The 19,032-nt window shown below is 38.9% G+C and overlaps 2 protein-coding genes across 4 annotated transcripts; both read left to right on the forward strand.

Moving 5' to 3' along the window:
• The first annotated feature begins 804 nt into the window (after positions 1-804).
• On the forward strand, positions 805-4,770 carry slc25a44b (solute carrier family 25 member 44b). Of its 3 annotated transcripts, none has more exons than XM_010782467.1 (4): positions 805-1,050; positions 1,953-2,611; positions 2,802-2,929; positions 3,153-4,770. In XM_010782467.1, the coding sequence occupies exons 2-4, from the start codon at positions 1,990-1,992 to the stop codon at positions 3,342-3,344; spliced, it is 942 nt and encodes a 313-aa protein (XP_010780769.1). In that variant the 5' UTR covers positions 805-1,050; positions 1,953-1,989; the 3' UTR covers positions 3,345-4,770. The 3 variants fall into 3 exon arrangements, with proteins under 3 accessions (XP_010780769.1, XP_010780768.1, XP_010780771.1); XM_010782466.1 differs by having other exon boundaries at positions 805-936; XM_010782469.1 differs by lacking the exon at positions 805-1,050 and adding an exon at positions 1,281-1,367.
• Positions 4,771-7,113: 2,343 nt separating this feature from the next.
• On the forward strand, positions 7,114-14,304 carry LOC104955210 (cellular retinoic acid-binding protein 1). The gene is made up of 4 exons (XM_010782470.1): positions 7,114-7,289; positions 8,265-8,443; positions 9,084-9,197; positions 13,675-14,304. The coding sequence occupies exons 1-4, from the start codon at positions 7,220-7,222 to the stop codon at positions 13,723-13,725; spliced, it is 414 nt and encodes a 137-aa protein (XP_010780772.1). The 5' UTR covers positions 7,114-7,219; the 3' UTR covers positions 13,726-14,304.
• The last annotated feature ends 4,728 nt before the right edge of the window (positions 14,305-19,032 follow it).

The following is a 19,032-nucleotide window of genomic DNA, read 5'->3' on the forward strand; positions in this document are numbered from 1 at the left end:
TTTCAACAATAAGGAGAGGGAGAGTCCTCTCCTGTCGGACTGAGATAACATCAGCTCAGGGAGGTAAAGGACTCGCTGAGTGATTATAAACTTTAGTTATCTCAGTGGGTCTCAAACGGTTTGGTCTAAACAAATATTTCCATCTATTTAATATAGTTGTTCAAAATAAGTTAAAAAATAATTCCAATGTCACTAAAAAATAAAAAACACAGTTTGAAAGGGAAGTGATTAGTAAAATATGCATAAATAAAAAGAAAGAATGCAGACTAGGTAAGATAAAGATAGGAGAGAGGAGTATATCAATGATGTGTTATTGGTTGTGAGCATATTCTAATGTTTTTTGGAGTATTGAAATATATACAGTTCTGTTTCATATGAGTGTTGAGAGTTGTATCCATAAATCTCTTAATTTGTGCACCAGATTGATGCTTTAACTTCAATTTAAAGAAACAAATCTTACCGGGGGTGCATGCCCTCGGACCCCCCTATAGGATGTGAGGTCATCACAAATAAAACAGGTTCATGGATAGATAAGTTTGCACACTCATTATATACCCTACACATTTTTCTTGGATTAATTAACACCATAGTCCATAATATATATTTTTATAAAGGCAGGAAATGGAATTAAATAGAGAACAATGTTTCATTGCGGAGGACCCCCTGTTTTGTGTCCCCCCCCCACTTATCAAACGAAAGTTACACCCTAGAGTGTACCTATATATCATGTAACAAATTCAATTGATTGAATGAACTGAGAGAAGGAAATGTGCAGCAAGCATCCAGTCTGCCCGAAATCCGGAGGAAGAAGAAGAAGCAGCTCTGCAGTGTCATTGGTTGTTTCATCAGGTTTCATCAGCATGCTGTTTGAATGGGAAGCGGAAGTTGACTGAGTAGTTAAAAGGAAGCTAACTATGGCGAACGTCCTTAGTATATGTAAGCAACTGTAAGACGTTACTCAGAATTGCATTTTTTTTATCGGCCGATAACATAATGTTTTAAGTCAGACCAACTTTGTCCTGACCGTGTAATAAACATTTGTACGAAAAGGTAAGTGCTTGCTAATCATACCAATGCTAACACTACCCAGTGCTAGCTCCTTGTTAGCTAAACACAAGTTTAAACTACTAGCACTAGCACATTTTATTATACGACTGGTGTGGCCTTTGTTCGACTTACTGTGTTGGCTTTCATACGTGTTATTGGTTAACCCACGGCTGCCCAGGGAGCTGTGATTTCGCTTCACACCGGCTGGGAACACGGTGTCCTCTGACACTGTGTCCTCTGACCGGTGTTGCTCAGCACAGAATCCTGCATTTAAACTTAACTGGTGATTAGCTACTGGGTGACCAAGAAGAGCGATATTTGTAAGAACACGATCATATTTTCCACATGCCTTAATGTTGTTGTGCCTAAGCTAATTGGTTTATCACATCTTCGTGGTTAGCTTTAGCTTGGTGTCTTGCCGCACGACCTTTGAACTCTCACTCATAATTGAATATCAATATTATTGCTCGGGGAGAAGTTGTTAACTATTTTAACATGATTGTTTTCACTGCAAAGTCAGTTCAGGTAAATAAGTAGTGCTGCTGTGGTACATGGTTGTACAGTACTCAGAGAAAACTAGGCTGTTGTTGGCAGTATTAGAAATCTATGATCAATGAAAATATTAGACAATTTATTGCATTAATGCAATTAAGCCACCAGCCAATGTGTGAGTCATCTAATATATAACCCCCGGATGGCAATGATGTTTTTATTTTTAATCTCATGGTAACTAGATTTGACCAAGATGCTTTAGTGCCCTCTTGTTCTAGAGAAGAAACCAAAAAACGTTACAATTTTCACACCTGATGTTTTCATTGGTTGGTATCCAACTTAAGCATATCCCTGAACTTACACTCTTAGTAAAACTTTTTTACTCACCACCCTGTTTTTGTTTTTGCTGTTAGGAATCAGTCTGATGAGGGGGCACCTACAGCTGACAGGATGCATGAGAAAAGGAACATCCGGATCATCGAGTGGGAGGACCTCGATAAAAGGAAGTTCTACTCTTTCGGGGTGTTCATGACGATGAGCATCAGGGCCACCGTCTACCCGGCGACTCTGATCCGCACCCTGCTGCAGGTGCAGAGAGGCACGTCACTGTATACCGGCACCTTTGACGCGTTCTTTAAGATTCTGCGGGCTGAGGGTGTTCGAGGCCTTTATCGTGGCTTCATGGTCAACACCCTCACACTGATCTCAGGCCAGGCTTACATCACCACCTATGAGCTGGTGAGGAAGTATGTCTCCCAGTATTCTGATAACAATACGTTCAAGTCCCTGGTGGCGGGCGGCTCAGCCTCTCTGGTGGCTCAGAGCATTACTGTTCCTATAGATGTGGTCTCTCAGCAGCTGATGATGCAGGGCCAAGGGGAGCACCTCACCCGCTTTCGTCTCAATGCTGACAGTAAGAACTCAAAACAAATGTTCGGCCAAACCAGGACCATCATGTCTCAGATTTTTGCTGCTGATGGTTTCCGGGGCTTCTACAGGGGATATGTGGCATCTCTGCTCACCTATATCCCAAACAGTGCCGTCTGGTGGCCTTTTTATCATTTTTATGCTGGTAAGTGGCTGAAAAAATGTTTTCGCAACTATCATGCACAAAAAAGCTCTGTGCTGAGTGCACTTTCTCTAAATACTTGGTTTATGAGTATCAGTATGTCCCCAGTGAATGTGTCCGACTGCAGTTATAATGAATACAACAGTTCTTGCCTTGTTGTCAATCAAATATCTGTTTGTGTAATGTTTAACAGAGCAGCTCTCTAAACTGGCTCCCAGTGACTGCCCTCATCTGATTCTACAAGCCATGGCCGGACCTCTGGCTGCCGCTACTGCCTCAACTGTCACCAACCCAATGGACGTGGTCAGAGCCAGAGTGCAGGTACATTTCCTTTACTGTGGATCATCAGACAGTTTGACCCTGCTATATTGAATAACGATTCACTGAACACAAAATTCAGATTCTAATGTTTGAGATATGCCAATAGTTAAGCCATAAATGGCATGTTTGGCTTCACAAATCTGAATCGATGTAATTGAATGTACAACACCCAGTCCTAGGCAATAACAGTTTGTGGTTACAAATAATAACACATGTTTTTTAGGTTGAAGGGAGATCTTCTGTCATTGAGACGTTCAATCAGCTGATCAAAGAGGAGGGCTGTTGGGGGCTGACCAAAGGACTCTCCGCACGCATCATCTCGTCCACGCCCACTGCCATCGTCATGGTGGTCGGCTACGAGACGCTGAAAAAAATGAGTTTGCGACCGGAGCTGGTGGACTCGAGACATTGGTAGAAGAAATCTGCACTGATGACATATGGACCACGTGCCATTTTAGCCCTAATAAGACCTCATATAAAAACTATTTTAAAGAATAACCTGGGGAACAAAATGAAATCAGGCCACTTTTGAATCACAGCACCTGTGTGTCCGACATTAATTATGTGATCATTCAAACATATTACTTGAAGATGAAAAACCTTTCGGCCATTAACATTCACACCAGACCCAGGTTCAGTTTGTATTGCTGCTTAACATGGCTGGTGCTATTTAATGTACTTTAAAGGGGTGAATAACATGTTGCTTTTACACTGGAAGATGCAGACACATTTATCCAACTTTTAGACAATGGATTTTACACGCTTTACAATCAAGCTTCTTTGCGGTGGAGGAAAGTGATTCCTGTTTTTATCTTTGATAGTTTGTGTGACAGATTGCTGTTTGTGCTGTTGGGCATGCATACAAAAAAAGACTGGTTTTGATCAGGCTCCAGAGAAAGGTCATTTAATGTGTGATGACGCATTCACGTCAGAAGTAAACAGGTTTTCAAATTGCTTGTTTTCCTTCACTTTGTCACTGGCATCTATGTATATTTAATATAATTTTGCCTTCATAGTATATTTAAGATGCAAAATCTGCGTTTTGTTTTGTTGGATGTGCGAGAAGAAGAAGTGTGTTGTCGGTGTATTTAATAACTGTTGTTTTGTACGCTGCACAAACTGAGTCCAAGCAAAAGATTTGACAAATTCCACGCAAAACAGAAAAAATACATAGAGCACAATATTTGATCAGCCTTTTTGTAACATACTAATATGCTGGCTATTCGATATTGTAAAACATATTGCAATGATCGCGCTGGTCAATACATTATTTTGTGTACTGGTAGCTTCCAGGAATTGGAGAATGATTGAAGTTGTTTTGTGGAATATTCTAAATGTGTTATCCTTTTCGGCACAAAATGTGATAGTGTATTACTTGTACATTGTGTGAATAACGTGATAAAGGAATGCATTATACCTTATTTATTTTCATTATGTATTTGGCGTTTATAACCACAGAAGTGTTCAACTTTCAAATGGGGCGGTTTAGTTTCAAGGCAAATTCCTTTACCTGCGTTTGTTTAAAATGAAGCCCTGAACATCCCGTAATGTCTTCTGAAGTTATATATAAATCTGCTCCTAGGCCATGCCAAGATGCAACACCCAATGAACTCTAAAGTCGGCAAACCTTGTTTGGAAAAGAGAATCCTCTCTAATAATTTGACTAAAGTCTGGAATTTATTTGCACAACTTTCTGTAATTCAAAGTGTGATTTCAGAGATTAACCTGTTGTCAACTGTCTTGTAAAGATTTCACATTGCTTGTCATCTCATCATGTCGTGGCTATTTGGTTGATTAAACTTAACTGCTTAACAAAAAGTCGCTGATTATTTACACATGTTCAAACATAAAGCTAACGAACATTTTCTGCTTTTTCAAATTCGTATTTTTCCTTGATGGATTTGATAAAGAATTAAGATAATTCCAATCTGCAATGTCATGTCAAGCTGTATCTGCTGTCATCTGCAGCCCAATGCAGGAGTTTAGGAGCCCAACTAAAGCATGAAAAACACTTTTTTGAAGCCAATAGCTATCTCAGCATTTCAGTGTTTAAAGTCACATTTTGGGAGGATAAATTGTAATCGTAGGGAGGTTCTTTTTGTGATATAACATTTTGAAGAGTTGACTATTGTTCATTTTGTTGCCCTCAGGGAGTACCTTTTTGCATTTAAGAAGCTCAGGGAGAAAAAATGGGAGCAGGTGAGTGATGCTTTTCATTGATGTTCTCATAACTGTGGGGCGTCCATAAGTTTTATTGAAGGTGACACTGACGCCAAAGGTCATCTGTCATGTTATGTAATGAGGTGAAAGAATCGACTGAGGCTGATTTTGCTGTAAGGATGGCCCTGCAACATTTAGTATTGGTACCATTCTTCAAGCAATTTAAAATGAAAGAAAACATTTGATGATCAATACAATTTAAGGATGCTGGTGCTTGTTGTAATATTATATACTTTTTCTTAAACATTTACAAAACCGTCAATATTTTTAAAAAGTTATATTTTTTGTTTGTCATTGCAAAGATTTTCTTAATTTTTCAAAAATGGTGGTGAATAAAACTTACAAAATATAAATCTATTAATTAAGTGGAGATATTACTGCAGAGTAAACACATATAACCTATGACATATGGTGATACATTTAAAGGAAGATTTCATAACCAACATTAATATTTAACATCCTAATTTCTGGATGGCAGCAGAAACATGCCCCTACATTTGAAGATGCTTGCACCAAATCTAACTTTTGCCACCGGAGACCGGACAAATCTCCTGATGAATGAAACAAACAGGCTGACGGACCATGGTGGGATGACGGAGTGCTCCCTGCTCTGCATTCATTATCAGCCAGTGTCTGGAAGGCACTTTGTCAGAAAGATGGATGAGGGGCTGTCAGAGAGGAAACAAATCTGAGCTGGTCGGGGTTAGAGGAAGGGCCTCTCATCCTCAAGGGATGTGACAGTGGTAGACGTGCAAGTGTGTGTGTGCGTGTGTGTGTGTGTGTGTGGAGAATAAAAGGTGGGATAGAGTGTAGGCAATATAGAGTGCTTTGAAAAGCAGCAAAGGACAAAGACGTTTTAGAAAGGTGATTGAATTATCTATGCCTTTAAATATCAACTATAGAACATTAATCCAGCCTCCTCATTTCAAAAGTATTATAAAAGATGTCTTCACTTTTTGTCTTCACTCCTGATTTCATAAGCAAATAAATGGAAGATAAAATCCATTTGCTTCATGCTAAATGTATTTTTCCAATAACAAAAGGCTTCTGCAGTCAATCTGAGTTACACAAATCAACTATCTTCTCTTCAACTTTGTAAAAAAAGACCATAACTTTAGAAAATGCCAAAATGAATCTAACTCAGACTGTTTAACTTCGGCATAACTACACATTTTAATCATGATTACATTGAAATCACTTTAGCAATGGATCTCTTCAAATCATAACAACAGCAAGTGAAGTGACCAAAAACGCCGGTGTTAATGTACAAAGGAAAAACAAGTATTTTTTAAGGTGTACTTTAAGAACAATATGAACTTATCCTTTCAGTATCAGCTGAATACATGACTGCACAACAAAACCTTTCCTTTATGATCGTTTATTGCTTTACATTAAGGGTAGATCCAACACACATTACAATAATACATGTGTTTGAACAACAAACAAACTAAAACTGTACTGCATTTCTTTGTGATTTCCTCCTCCCAGTGGGGGTGAATGGAATTGGTATCAAATTTAAACTACTTTGAAATTAAATTAACTCAATGTAGGTGCAATATATTTTCTCCACCACACTACACATTTTGTATAAAAGGAAGAGAGAATATAATCCTTTTTGGTGGATAAATATACATAAAAGGCAAAGTGGGAACATTTGTATAAAAACAAATTTTAGTTAAATAAATATTTGTGTAAATACTTTATTAAGTTCCACTAAATCTCAGTCGGATCAGATGAAGAGACATCAAGAACATTCAACTGAACCACAATTTGTGCACAATTATTCTATTCTCTAATGAGAATAAACCATTTACAATGTGTGTGTGTGTGTGTGTGTGTGTGTGTGTGTGTGTGTGTGTGTGTGTGTGTGTGTGTGTGTGTGTGTATGTGTGGGAGAGGAGGCTAAGGTGGAGGGGGAATGGGGTCTGCTACGTGGGATCATTGCACACAGGGAGGAGAGGGAGGGAGAGAGGGAGGGAGAGAAAGAAAGAGCCTGAAGAGAAAGGGTGCGGAGGAGACAGACGACAGGAGACGAAACGCTGAGACACATCCAGAACCCCACAAGAAAAAATGCCCAATTTTGCAGGCACCTGGAAAATGAAAAGCAGCGAGAATTTCGAAGATTTGCTAAAAGCTCTGGGTGAGGATAATTTTCTCTTTTTCTATGAATGTTTGATTGCATTTTAGTTTTAGGTTTCTGAAATGATGTATTGACTGAACAGGAAGGAGGTCTATTGTTAAAAAACAGAAGAAAAAAAATTCAAACTTGAGGTACAGATTGGAGATTATACTTTTTGTAAGAGTCTTAACAAAATAACTGATTGATCAAAAAAGGTACAATTAAAGATGATGTTTTTCCCACCACGGTCCAACAATCCAATGTCTAAATACCTAATTTCAGCTTGATCATAGGCAGGTTAGGCTGCTGTTTAAATTGCTTTTATATGGTTGCAAAAGACAATATTTACCACCGGCGCTGCTTGTTCCAAAGTGGAGGACAACTGGTTTTAATTACAGGAGGAGAGAACATGAACTCCAAGAAGGATGGATGGGAAACGGACTGAAGCGTTACCTCATCTGATTGTTTTCACTGTAATGTGTGACAGGAAGGGTTAATAGCTTTTCCGCTGTTTGGAGGACAGAATCTATCATGAGGTACAGGAGAGCCAAACAAAGCAGCATTCCTCCCCCTCATCACCTTGTCACTGCAGCCTCCATATTTGCAACATCTGCTGATAACAATCTCAAGACCCTTTTTTAAAATATGAAAACCCACTGCCTTATACTGTACTGTGAAATCTTCTCCTGACAACTAATAAAGGGTTAGTTTGAACTCAGATTGATGACTATCTGTATGCATTCCTTTGTTAAATAGGCCAAGTTTCACATCTGTAACATTAACTCAAGAGATATTTTTCTCCCCATGTCTTTGGCGCCAGAGGCAGACAGAAAAATGTGACGTGACACAACTCAATATCAAGTGATAAAATACGGACAAAGTAGTTCTGAGCGGTTAAAGTTGGGATCAAAGTGGTTTTGTACGTCAGGGTCTTAGCCTCCACAGACTGATCAGCCCTGTGTAGTATTCACACTGTAGCTCTGTGTGTGTTCTCAGGAGTGAACGCAATGCTGAGGAAGGTGGCGGTGGCGGCTGCGTCCAAGCCCCATGTGGAGATAAGGCAGAACGATGAGCACTTCTACATCAAGACATCCACCACCGTCCGCACCACGGAGATCAACTTCCTCATGGGAGAGGAGTTTAATGAGGAGACGTTGGATGGCAGAAAGTGTAAGGTAATCTGATTGATCAGTACATGATTAACTTTCTATCAATGTACATGTCTCCTCCTCTTAAATGAATGTGTAGCTTTTTGTTTTAAGTATTGGGGTTTCCAACTGGACCACAAAACCTCGCTCTGGAATGTTCTAAACTAAAATAATCTAAATATTTAACTTCACTATCATTGAGGGATAATTAAAGTTTGACACAAAAAAAAGAATTAACCAACAATACTCAAGTCGGTGAAAGTTAAAAAGGACATCTTATGAAATGGGGAGACTTGAAGGAGACAGATTTTTAAAAGAATGGTGGAAATAAAACCGAAGAGGATTAGGGAGCCTGACTTGTATCCTTAATATGAGCACAAAGAAAAAGCAAACGTGGTGTTGTATTCCTTGTGATAAGTAACCAGAACTTTATGAGTGCAATTTGTTTTATTAGTGCACCCTTAAGCATTATATTATACTAAAATGTAGGGCTGCAAGGAACAAGCTAAAAACGAACCAGATCAATCTGAAAAGTATTATTATTCAGGGTAAAACATGCAAAAAGAATCCCTGAAGACTGACTAGTGATTAACACACAGTCTGTAAATCGGCTAAGATTGAGGAAATAAATATAGGTAACCTCATGAAAGTGCGGCTTTTTCTACAGAGCTTGGCCACTTGGGAAACAGAAAACAAGATGTACTGCAAACAGACTCTACTGAGCGGGAACGGCCCGAAGACCTTCTGGACCCGAGAACTCAATGGGGATGAACTCATACTGGTGAGCAGTTCTATTTATTTTAATTGACTATAATTGAAATATGGGTGAGAAGTAAGAGAGTGCTACATGCAGATGTTGACTCAAATTAATCAAGTGTATAAAGCATTTATGGGTCCACATGTGTCTTCATGATCAGCCCCTTTTTTCTAAAAAGCAAATAGTTCTCTGTGTTTTCTTTTATAAAAGTTGTGGCTCCCAAATGCTCTCCTCCCATCAGCCTGGAGACGGATGTGGATTCAATGACTCCAATTTTCATAAAAAATCTCCCATCAGATAGATGAACAGATGTTTTGAAAGTGGGATGAGGTGTCAGGTTTGGTCGCTGTCTTTAAATACATGGGCCATTTCCTGTTTCTACATCTCTGTCTGCCAATAAGAAATCAAGGGATTGCTTAAACAGATAGTCCTCAATTAGTTTTTTTTTTAAAAACACTGTTGCTTTGTAGCATATCCTTTTTGAATAGTTTCACATTTTGGCTTATTCAAAGTTGTTTGGGCCAAAGTTAAAAGGAAAGGTCGATAACCTACCTCTCATATCTATACATCAAAAGGACAGCCAGAAGCTGGTTAGCCTAGCTTAGCATAAATACTTAGAACGTGGAACAAACACGGCCTCACAAATGAGATTTATTTTTGAATAAAGCAGCCTGAACTTAAGGAACTTGTAATATACTTCAGGCGGATATAACACACAATCACAGCACAAGCAGAAACCAAAACTAGAGAGATGGTCAAGACAGGCCATAACTGGGTGGTGACACCAGATGTGAAATGTGAAACAATCTGGTCAATAATTTACCCAAAAAACTACGTAGTTCCTTGAAAATGTTCTGAACTCCCATGGCCATTTTGAAACACCGTTTGTATTTCCTTCTTCTGCCAAATGAGGGTGTGAATAAACATGCCTGCATCTGTGAGGCAGCACATTATCATGATGCATTGTTTCTTACATTTCATTATTTGTTCACATCAAGGAAATATGAACTAAATATATCTATTTAAGTTCATATTAAAAGAGGTTTTTTTAACATGTAGACCATGTAGGCTGAGAGCAGGTGAAGTATTTGTTACAGCAAGGCAGATTCAGGGGATCCACGGAGAAACCTAGTCTAGATTTCAAAGGAATACACTAACAGTTCACTGCCTCACAAATGATGTTGGACTGCACTCAATGATATTGCACACATCAGAAACACGTCAGCCTGTAAATTCAAGACCACTAAGTCAAAGAGGTTTAGTTCCTGTAAACATCTGGGTCTGCTTGGATTTATTGGCCAGCTGGTCAACAAAGTCCAGTTTGTCTGTGATGGACTCACCTCTGCAGAGAGGCACTCACAAAAACATTTGAGAGGGGCTGTAATTTAGGCTGAAGGCAGGTTTCCAAACTGGGAACAAACGTTTTGAACCGCACCAAATCTGTTTTTATTTAAGATAAGGGTGTGGACGTCTGTCTATCCATGTTGGAGTGATGGAATGTAATCTGATCGGCATGTGGGGTTGAATCATTGGGAAAAAAAGTTTCATAGGAAAAGAGAACAAGTTATAATACCACCGGTGTGGGAGAGGTCCGATATATATTCCCTGCTGGTTTGTAATTAAACGAAAATCCCTCATATTACATCCAAACTAATGCATTGTTTGGATTTTTTTATTTGAACGATGTTAAAGCAAAGATGTTTGGCTCTAAGGCGATCCAGACTGTGAAATATTTTATATTGACGTCAGTAGATGTACACATAACTCATTTATTAATAAAACTAAATAATGAGTATTAGTTTAACAGGTTCTGTAATATTCTGCAAACAAAAGTTTTGGTTTTACTATGCCTCAGCAACACAAGTTAAATATACTGCTGAATGCTGAGGGGGGGTGATGACAGATGGGTTACTTTGCACGCAGATACTTATGTTTAAGTCACTATATTGTTGCTGGGATCAGATCATAAATTGCACAACACAAAATGATATTACATACTGCACCGAATTCAAGGTAATTTATGCTAACAGTTATTTAAATGTAGTCTTAGAAAGCCTACATGGTTTAGTCATTTTGTATTCAGCCTGTCACATCACTTCCAAAGACTAGAAGCACATGTCAAAGAAGAAGAGATGTAGGGAGATTAGGATGATTGTTTACCCAGTTAAATTAGACTTCATTGGTCATGTTGTCAGTATGAACATAGACAACACAGAATGACTAAATAGTAAAACAGTGGCACAATGGTAACTGCAAAGTTTAAACTCCACTGGTTGGTTGGAGTAGTCCAAAACTTCCGTCAGAACATGAACTACAAATGTAACACTTGTTTCATTTCTCAACTATAATGATTGTAGACCCGTTTACATTATTATGAGATTTATTTTGGAGATAAAATCTATTAGCAACCGTTGCTGCGTGGTAGTTATGCCCATTCATCAGGGATATAAAACATCACGTCTTCTACCAACAAGATGTCCATCTCCTCTCAGTGTACAGAGGCATGTGGCTCAGTACAGAATAAAAAGCACATTCAGTCGAATAAAAGCACTGTCCAGCAGATGAGAGCATGAGGGTCCCAGGGGGAGATGGATGGATGAGGGGCTTAATGAAGACAACATGGCGCTGCTCACTGCACTCGAAGAAGGGCACAAAGATCATTCGGCGAGTCTACAGTAAAAAGTAGAATAAATACTTGTCCATGCGAGGAACCTCATATACTTTCTTTTTTATACATTTCAATCCAATAAATATCGATTTTTTTAAAAGATTAATACAGCCGTGCACTTGCGACTTTATGATGGGACTGGAGCCAGATGAGATTGTGTGGCTGTGATTTAGTCGGGGGTCCAGATCTGTGTGTGTGTGTGTGTGTGTGTGTGTGTGTGTGTGTGTGTCCTCGAATGGGCTTTAATTGGTCTCATTGATCTTGCTCTTGAGAAATGCCAATGGACCCTGGTGTTACCTCCAGTTAATGTCTCCCTCGGCATCTCGCCACGTGCCAGATGGAGTCGTCTGGGCTTCATTTGTCACATCCTGCCCTGTTTCCCCGTGCCGCCACACAGCATGAGATAATGATAATGTGCGCAGTGCAGTTGGCCATAGTGCTTTGCCCCTGGGACTTCCATACATCTTTATCCTTGGAAACATAAACCCCATAACCCACAGCATGCAATGTTTTTCTCCCCATTCTCATATCAGCTTTTGTCCACCTGTTTCTTTAAGCAGACAGCTGATCCAAATGAAGATCACAATATGAACAGGCATTTAGGTCATTATTGGCGAAAGAGCATCATACGAGTGCTTTAAAAATACATTTAGGGACTACAACACAATGAAAATGAAGCTTTTTATAATGTGGTGTAGAGGGACAATTACTTCAACTGCCATTTGTACAACTGAAAGACTTCACGAAACTAGAAAACTGTTTTCACTAGATGATGGTCATGTTGTTTTATATACTTAGAGTCAATGCTGGAATGCTACAAACTATTGTACTGAAGAACAATTTTTAGTTATATTTTCCAAATCAATGTAACATGCATCAATGATAAATGCAATACTAATTTACCCAGTAGTAAACAAAGTATTAAATACAAAATACAATATTAAAAGGCTCTTACATTATTGGCAAATGTAAATTATAAATGTAAGATTCTGTGTGTACAGTGTTGACATATACAGTAAGAATTTAATTACTTGATATTTAAGTAATTTTTGCAATTACCTTTGACTTTAAGTAGTATAAGAATTTTACTTAAAGGTCTCCTATTATACTTCTTTTCAACAATATATTATAGTTCTCAGATATATACGAAACATGTCTCTGAAGTGTTTGGCTCGAAATACCAAACAGATCGTGCATTGTAGCATCCCATAAACCTCTGTTTCAGAAGTGCTGATTCTGTGTCTGTATCTTTAAATGCTAATGAGCTGCTGCTGGCCACGCCCCTCTGAGAGATGATTGGTTAAAAGAACACAATGGTGCTCTAGGAGGAGATTCAGGTGATAAAGTGGACGAGTGTTACCAGCTGATTTCAAGGGTGGTTCCGGACAACAACAAAAAGAAGGAGAATCTTTTTTCCTGTGACTTTCTGAGACACACTGGCGACACATATTTATGTATAAACAAGACATGAAAAAGTGTATTTTGCATAATAGGTGACCTTTCTGTTGTCTTATTATTAAGTGTTAATGATGATGTAAAGCACTTTGAATTTCCTCTGTGTCTGAAAATGTGGTATATAAATAAACTTACCGCACCTTTCCTTTCCTTTAAGTATAAAAAGACTGACTTGCCTGTTAATAAGGAAACCTCAGACACCCCCCAGGTGAAGGCACTAGGCAGAGGCACTAATATCAGAGCAGTCTAAACTTGGCTGTGTAAGTGCTCTCAAAGTAAGAAAAAGGTCTGATGATAAACTTTACTGAAGCAACAAGAGACTGCTGATGATGACGATGTTAATCAGATTTCTTTTTTCTGTCTTCAATCTCGTTTCAGACTTTCGGAGCCGATGATGTGGTGTGCACGCGCATCTACGTACGTGCATAGCAGAAGTCCACAAGTTCAAATATCCTCAACAATTGGTGTTTTAATGTCTGAGCTGTCAGTGTGAGAAATTTCACATAAAATCAACATTTTCTAATTATCTGTTTAGACATTCAGTGTTTACCATCTTCACAAAAGTCACAATTTCAGATGTTACCGTTTTATAAATTTTTGTATGCAATTTTCTAGCATTGGAAATCGAACAAATTATCTTTTGGTTGTTGTGTTAAAGAGTGTAAACTTTTGTAAATGTAGAAAAGTCCAAAAGACAGATATATCACCTGATGAAGAACTTACGGGTTGACCTTTTTCTTTAAAAAAAAAGAAACAAGTGGCCCATATCATAAAAACGCTGTCAAGAATAAAAAAGAAGGTGGTCAACTAGATTTCTTACTATTTAACGTATAGTTTAATGCCCAACACCATACTAACACTCATGTACAACATCATAAAAGTCCAGACACATTAAAATGAAGTACGAACAATGTCTTTATGTACAATCATTTCCCCAAAACTTTCTGTGGTATTCCATATTAAAACATAGTAAATATAAAAACCCAAGTAATAAACTGTTCCAAGATTGTCTGTAGCTGTTTATGTTACTGACCATTGCCTTTAATGAAGGAATCATTTTAGTCAGGCTGCTTCATTTTAAGTATTGGAGCAAATCTGTGCCGACTTAATGAGCTTTTGGTGCTTCCAACCTGCTTATGTTATGATGATGTGAAGATAACAAGTATAGCGTTGATGTTAAGAACAGCGTGTTGCTTATATGTTAATTTGTGAAACACGTTTAACGGTATTTAGCATGATGGATAGCTTCCCGTCTCCATCTAACATATCGACAGGGCCAATTCCAGTTTTATTGAATAAACTGCGGGAATAAAAATCATTAGTTTACATCCCTCTTTCAAAGGGAATACAACATTCACGTTTGTATTTCAGCAAGAAATGCAAAACGTATAGCTTTGATGAACTGCGTCTCAAGGAAATATTATTGCTTGCTTGTTACAATGATCCATAAAGTGTTCACACGTCTGACATTCACATAGAGCTACTATACATCAGTCAGTGTTTGTCACCAACAAAGGGCATACAAAATAAACACGGCTCATGTACAGTTTTATAGGCGACATATCGACCCTGTCATACTGATTATAACCATTTCATAAAGTTTAAATACCAGGAAAGGTTGATAGCATCGAGTAGACCTCAGTACTTTGAAAAAGGACATACAGTGGGGCAAAAAAGTATTTAGTCAGCCACCAATTGTGCAAGTTCTCCCACTTAAAAAGATGAGAGGCCTGTCATTTTCATCCTAGGTATACCTCAACTATGAGAGACAAAATGAGAAGAAAAAAAATCCAGAAAATCACATTGTCTGATTTTTAAAAGCATTTATTTGCAAATTATGGTGGAAAATAAGTATTTGGTCACCTACAAACAAACAAGATCAAGACCTCTCTCACAGACCTGTAACTTCTTCTTTAAGAGCCTCCTCTGTCCTCCACTTGTTAACTGTATTAATGGCACCTGTTTGAACTCGTTATCAGTATAAAAGACACCTGTCCACAACCTCAAACAGTCAAACTCCAAACTCCACTATGGCCATGACCAAAGAGCTGTCAAAGGACACCAGAAACAAAATTGTAGACCTGCACCAGGCTGGGAAGACTGAATCTGCAATAGGTAAGCAGCTTGGTGTGAACAAATCTACTGTGGGAGCAATTATTAGAAAATAGAAGACATAAAAGACCACTGATAATCTCCCTCGATCTGGGGCTCCACGCAAGATCTCACCCCGTGGGGTCAAAATGATCACAAGAACGGTGAGCAAAAATCCCAGAACCACACGGGGGGACCTAGTCAATGACCTGCAGAGAGCTGGGACCAAAGTAACAAAGGCTACCATCAGTAACACACTACGCCGCTAGGGACTCAAATCCTGCAGTGCCAGACGTGTCCCCCTGCTTAAGCCAGTACATGTCCAGGCCCGTCTGAAGTTTGCTAGAGAGCATTTAGATGATCCAGAAGAGGATTGGGAGAATGTCATATGGTCAGATGAAACCAAAATAGAACTTTTTGGTAAAAACTCAACAAGACATGTTTGGAGGAGAAAGAATGCTGAGTTGCATCCAAAGAACACCATACCTACTGTGAAACATGGGGGTGGAAACATCATGCTTTGGGGCTGTTTTTCTGCAAAGGGACCAGGACGACTGATCCGTGTAAAGGAAAAAATGAATGGGGCCATGTATCGTGAGATTTTGAGTGACAACCTCCTTCCATCAGCAAGGACATTGAAGATTAAACGTGGCTGGGTCTTTCAGCATGACAATGATCCCAAACACACCGCCCGGGCAACGAAGGAGTGGCTTCGTAAGAAGCATTTCAAGGTCCTGGAGTGGCCTAGCCAGTCTCCAGATCTCAACCCCATAGAAAATCTTTGGAGGGAGTTGAAAGTCCGTGTTGCCCAGCGACAGCCCCAAAACATCACTGCTCTAGAGGAGATCTGCATGGAGGAATGGGCCAAAATACCAGCAACAGTGTGTGAAAACCTTGTGAAGACTTACAGAAAAGGTTTGACCTCTGTCATTGCCAACAAAGGGTATATAACAAAGTATTGAGATTAACTTTTGTTATTGACCATAATTTGCAAATACATTCTTTAAAAATCAGACCATGTGATTTTCTGGATTTTTTTTTCTCATTTGTCTCTCATAGTTGAGGTATACCTAGGATGAAAATTACAGGCCTCTCATCTTTTTAAGTCGGAGAACTTGCACAATTGGTGGCTGACTAAATACTTTTTTACCCCACTGTATACTGTACTTTCAGAAATGAGAAATGCTGCTCCGCTACATTCAATCATCTTCAAACCACGAGTGATACTGATACCAGAGACTGAAGGTAGAAATGCAAATAACGGGGTAGAAACACGTATAAAATGGGAAATTCTTCTACTCAAAGACTTTAGGAATTACACGTTCAACAGACCAAAAACGAAAAGGTCTCCAATTAACATCCTTTGGTAAAAAACAGTTCAGCAAACTTTAGCTAAAGACTGATACCAAATGTGTGTTAAAGTACGCTACACGTTAAAACAAATCTAGATATAAACAACATATTTACAAAGTGTTGGGCGGTCATAAATTACTTTACGCAATATACACTGCTGGCATTGTAAAGATGTCGAGCATCTACCCAGCAGTCACCAGAGATGTTGAATGTACAGTTTATACTGTATATATATATATATATATATATATTACCACTAAAGAAGGAAAACATTCAAAGGCTATACAAGTTAACAGCTGGAAGCCAGATTACTGCCCAAGTATCAGGTACTTGTTAAGTAAATTATCTTTAACATTGTTTAGTCTAGTTTTGCTTAACCAGGTTTTCTGTTGTTTAAACTGTGAATTGCTCTAAATAAATGATGCAGTAAGGAGTGTTTTCCCAGTCAATTCATCTCATGTAATTAATATAATAATTCGATTTTTGAGACAGGCAGGTTTCTTTTCAAATATAGCGACAGTAGCACCTGAAGAAAACTATTTACATACATTGCAGGATTTTGCAATGTAAGCTCAACGTTTGTAGACATTTCCTGACTCAGGTCGGACACCAAAAAAAAGTTGGCAACTGAATCCAGTAACAGCAGGTTGTAGAAATCTGCACGGAGTTACTGTGTACATGGAGTCATCACTGGCAGTGTGTGTGAAGACAGCCATCGTCACAGTTTCTTTCATTAGAGAGAGACTACAGTGTTCTGTACTTCACACGGAACTTGTTAATGTTGATATAATGGAGGACCTTAAGGTGGCAAGTGGTGGTGCAGGGCAGCAGGCCTTCTCTTCTTTCTCCCATCAGCCACTTGTGGTTGTCGGCAGCCATGTCGCTGGTCACATGCTCTTTGGCCCAGGAGTCCAGCCAGGTATGAAAGCGTCTGTGCAGGCGAGTGTTGACCCGCTGTTGGGACTGAGGAGAGAAGACCACAGGAGCTCAGCTGACAGCTTGAAATATAAAGAGTCGTCACATTAACTTGCATAGCATAACATCAAGACGCAATGTATCTTGCCACTGGATTGTAGAGAATCGATACTCTCCTGCTTCGAAGACATTTAAGCGATTGGGACTAGAAAACATCACTGAAAGCAGCAACGGTAATTAGGGGTGCACCGAATGGGAAATTCTTGGCCGAAACCGATACCGAAAATAGGAAACAGTTGGCCGAAAACGGAATGCCGAAAGGCCGAAAATGATTAATAGAAATATATATAATGTATACATTTTTTACCAATGTTGTTCAGCTACCTGATTATGGAAAAAGACATGATTATGGCAAAACTTAACTTAAATAATAATCACTATTATGGGTCCATAAAACATTTATTCAGCACTTTTGAATGCATACAGTACATTAATTCCAAGTCAAGTCTTGACTTGGAATTAATGTACTGTATGCATTCAAAAGTGCTGAATAAATGTTTTATGGACCCATAATAGTGATTATTATTTAAGTTAAGTTTTGCCATANTTATGCCCCTTCTGAACAGTCACCCAGTCTCCCTGCTGCTCGAGAGTTGCCGGGGGACGGCTAGTACAAGCTACCTCTAGCCGGTCTATACCGGCTAACATGGGTTTTAATGTATTGGAGTTACTTTCTAAAATGCGGAGCCGGGTATCTATGGCTATGATTCCCGCCTCCCGCCAGTACTCTGCAGTACTTCATTAACTGTGTGTATATGTGCAGGTACTTCCTGTATCGAGGAGTGGTCACATGATCACCTTCACGCTGCAGAACGGCGTCGTGGCAACGCTGAGGACGAGTGGCACCGAACCCAAAATCAAATACTACACAGAGTACTGCGCCGCTCAAGGGACCAGGTACTGAGTACTACTACTACTACTACTACTACTACTACTACTACTACTACTACTACTACTACTACTACTACTACTACTACTACTACTACTATTATTACTACTACTACTACTACTACTACTACTACTACTACTACTACAACTACTACAACTACACTACTACACTACAACTACTACTACTACTACTACTCCAACTTCTACTACTACTACTACTACTACTACTATTATTACTACTACTACTACTACTACTATTATTACTACTACTACTACTACTACTACTACTACTACAACTACTACAACTACACTACTACACTACAACTACTACTACTACTCCAACTTCTACTACTACTACTACTACTACTACTACTACTACTACTATTACTACTACTACTACTACTACTACTACTACTACTACTACTACTA

Source organism: Notothenia coriiceps, unplaced genomic scaffold (assembly GCF_000735185.1).
Source record: "Notothenia coriiceps isolate Sejong01 unplaced genomic scaffold, NC01 NC01_scaffold00024667, whole genome shotgun sequence".
Lineage (NCBI taxonomy): Eukaryota > Metazoa > Chordata > Actinopteri > Perciformes > Nototheniidae > Notothenia > Notothenia coriiceps.